A 3,357-nucleotide genomic window follows, 5' to 3' on the forward strand; every position below is an offset into this window, starting at 1 on the left:
CTATGTGTTTATATATTGAGTGTACTAATAGCTATACTTAAAACTGCACTAAGATTTTTGGGATACTCAATATAAATGTATATGTATATGAGTGTAGCATATGTTACAAATTTATGAAAACTTAAGATTGCACTAAGACTTTTAAGACACCATATTATGTATGAAAAACGTGCCTTTTACTTTTATGTATATATATGTATGTATATATAATATATGTGTGTGTCCCACCTATATGACTTTTGCTTTTACATCACAGTCATTTCCATAGTCCTTCTAATTCCCTTCCAGTAAGTTGTTCCTTGCATAGAGAATTGATTGGATGTTACTAGATCAGGGTTGGGGAACTTGCAGCCTCAAGGACACATGTGGCCCTCTAGATCTTCAAGTGTGGCCCTTTAATTGAATCCAGACTTCCTTAATAAAAGCATTTGTTCGGTAAAGTTTGGATTGAATTGAAGGGCTACACTTTCAGATCTAGGGGGGGCCACATGTGGCCTTGGGACCTCAGATTCCCCACCCCTGGCCTAGATGATCTGTGGAACTTGGGGTGAATTTTTACCCTTGACCCTTCCCTTGAGGGAACAGAAGGGCCTTACAGAAATTCCCACCTCAAGGTATTCCAGAATACCTGAACTCTGCTCTATGTACATTAATACTTTCTTTATAAAAAAAGAAAAAAAAATTTAAACAAAACTAATTGACACAGCTATGTATATAACTGTGATCACAGAGTTCCATATCCATAGTTCCCCACCTTTCCAATGAAATGAGGGGAGCACATTTCCTCATGCCTTCTCATTATAATTAACTAAATATATGATGAGACAGAATTCTTTCCTTTTATTATTCTTTCCAAAATCCTCATGTCACAGATGAATAAACTGGGATCCAGATTGTAAGGGATTTGTCAAATAATAACATCACTCAACAAAGTTCTGCAAGTTTTAATGTGGATTTCTTATCTTTCCAATTAGATTGCAAGTTTCTTAAGATTAAAGAGCATCTTCTTTTCTCATGATATGTGTCGTTTCTACTTCCCCCAGCAGTCTAAGAACTACACTATGTACTGTTTTGTTGCTTTATTGATTAATTAAAGACAGAGAGGGAAGAGGCACCGGAGAAGGAGAAATTGACGATATCAAATAGGGAGATTACTTCAGAACTAAATTGATTAATTGGTGTTTGCTGAGATCTGCTTGAAGAATGACCTCATTCTCTCCCTTTCCCACAGGTGCTTCTGCCTTCCCCTCCTACACCATGGTTTGTATCACTAATGCCTCCCACACACCAGTATTCCTTCTAGTGGAGCTGTGGAGAGGTGGTCCTCCCAAAAGTCTTCTTTTCCTGATGTTCTTGACTGTCTACATGGGTGCTATGGTGGGTAACTTAACACTAGTTCTGCTCCTCTCTCAAGACTCACGACTCAGCACACCCATGTACTATCTACTACGTGGTCTCTCTATAGTTGACACAGGGCTGGCCACAGTTACCTTGCCCCAGTTGCTAGCCCACCTGGTTTCTGCCCAGCCAGCCGTCCCTGCTGTCCGTTGCCTAATGCAATTTTTCTTCTTCTATGTATTTGGTGTCACAGACACACTGGTGGTGGCTGTCATGGCCCTGGACCGTTATGTGGCCATCTGTGACCCATTACACTATCCAGTTGTAATGAATCAACAGGTCTGTGCCCGCCTACTGGCTTCTTGCTGGGCTGTGTCTGTCATTCACTCTCTTCTGCATGCAGGACTCCTCTTGCCTCTCCAGTGGGCTGTTGACAATGAGGGTGCTGTCTACCTCCCCCACTTTTTCTGTGACCACCGGCCCCTACTGAAGACTTCTTGTTCTGACACTCACATCAATGAGCTGGCCATCTTTCTGGAGGGTGGGTTGCTCATGCTGGGACCCTGTGCTCTCATTCTACTCTCTTACGCTCGCATTGCAGCTACAATCTTGCGGCTGCCCTCCGCTGCTGGCCGAAGGAGGGCTTTCTCCACCTGTGGATCCCATCTCACCATGGTCACTTTCCTCTATGGTACCATCATCTGGGTCTACTTCCAGCCCTCATCCCAGAACTCTCAGGAGCAGGATATGGCAGCTGCTGTGATGTACACAGCCATCACTCCTCTTGCCAACCCTTTTGTCTACAGCCTCCGCAATAAGGATGTTAAGGGGGCCCTTCATAGACTTCTTGTTCCCCAAGTGACCCCCTGATTGTTCTGGTTCTAAAACACATGGGTCATATGGGATAGGTCAACAAAAATCTAGAACCTAGTAGCTAATGATGGTGAATAGCAATCATAAAAATCATGGAAGACCTAGGGCAATAGAATTCCAAATGATATAATATATGGAGTTTGTCATTTATAAATTACAATTTTTGATCCCTAAAACCACTTTGTGAGGTATTTAGTCAAGTATTACTATTTCCCTTTTGCAGATGAGGAAACTGAGGCTCATAGATATTAACTAACCCATCCAATATCATACAGGAAACAACAGGTAGAATTTGAAATCAAGTCCGCTGACTACAGATCTAATAGTCTTTTCAACTCTAGTCCAGCTGTTGTGTTTGTTTTGTTTTGTTTTTTCTGTCCCAGGTGATCAAGGTATAAGGATGATAGAGAAAAGGCAAGTCCATGTCAAATGAATAGTTCAATGCTTCAATCATTCACTGGGCGCAGTTCTTCCATCAACATATTCCCCACCCCTGCTATACTTTTGTGGACAGTCTTCATTCATATCTCTAGAAAGAAAAAATGTTTCCCTTTGTGGTCATCCTTGTGATAATGAACTTCTCCATTTTTACTATGTTGGTCCTGAGATGATAGACACACATTCCATTGCTGGGGATTGTACTTGAAGCATTTTTAACTGGGTCAAACCTGCCAAAGCTTGTGTTCTGTTGGCATAGCCTTCAGGAGTCTGGTCTCATCTCTAGGTTAAGTAGAAGTAGCATAGGAAACCACTAATTAAAGTGAAAGTTGAATATAAAATTGTGCACATCCAATTGCCAAGTTGTAGGTTACAGACCACAAATGTGATTAAAACTATCTCAGGAATCTCTATGTCCTCCAGAGCTTGTGGAAACTATTTTTATTACTAATACCATTGACCTTTTCACTGGTGTGTATATGTGTATGTGTATCTGTATCACTTACCTTCGATCTTACAGATTCACTTGATCATTGATTCATAACCTACACGCAGAGACTCATGGGAGCCCTTGGAGTTACTGGAAGAGATCAGTGAATCCTTACGTACCCTAAGCATCACCATTTTAATCTTTATTTAGCACCAACACAAAATGCAACTTGATGTATAATAAATACATATATTATATACAAATATATAATAAATATA

General features: G+C 40.8%; 1 protein-coding gene across 1 annotated transcript; it reads left to right on the top strand.

Moving 5' to 3' along the window:
• The first annotated feature begins 1,257 nt into the window (after window positions 1-1,257).
• On the top strand, window positions 1,258-2,208 carry LOC140518220 (olfactory receptor 1B1-like). The gene has a single exon (XM_072630164.1). It carries the CDS (start codon window positions 1,258-1,260, stop codon window positions 2,206-2,208), a length of 951 nt encoding a protein of 316 aa, XP_072486265.1.
• The last annotated feature ends 1,149 nt before the right edge of the window (window positions 2,209-3,357 follow it).

This window comes from Notamacropus eugenii, chromosome 1 (assembly GCF_028372415.1).
Source record: "Notamacropus eugenii isolate mMacEug1 chromosome 1, mMacEug1.pri_v2, whole genome shotgun sequence".
Classification (NCBI taxonomy): domain Eukaryota; kingdom Metazoa; phylum Chordata; class Mammalia; order Diprotodontia; family Macropodidae; genus Notamacropus; species Notamacropus eugenii.

Bases quoted from the DNA above. Each gene is read 5' to 3' on its own strand.
- LOC140518220 (XM_072630164.1), top strand. From the start codon at position 1,258: ATGGTTTGTATCACTAATGCCTCCCACACACCAGTATTCCTTCTAGTG.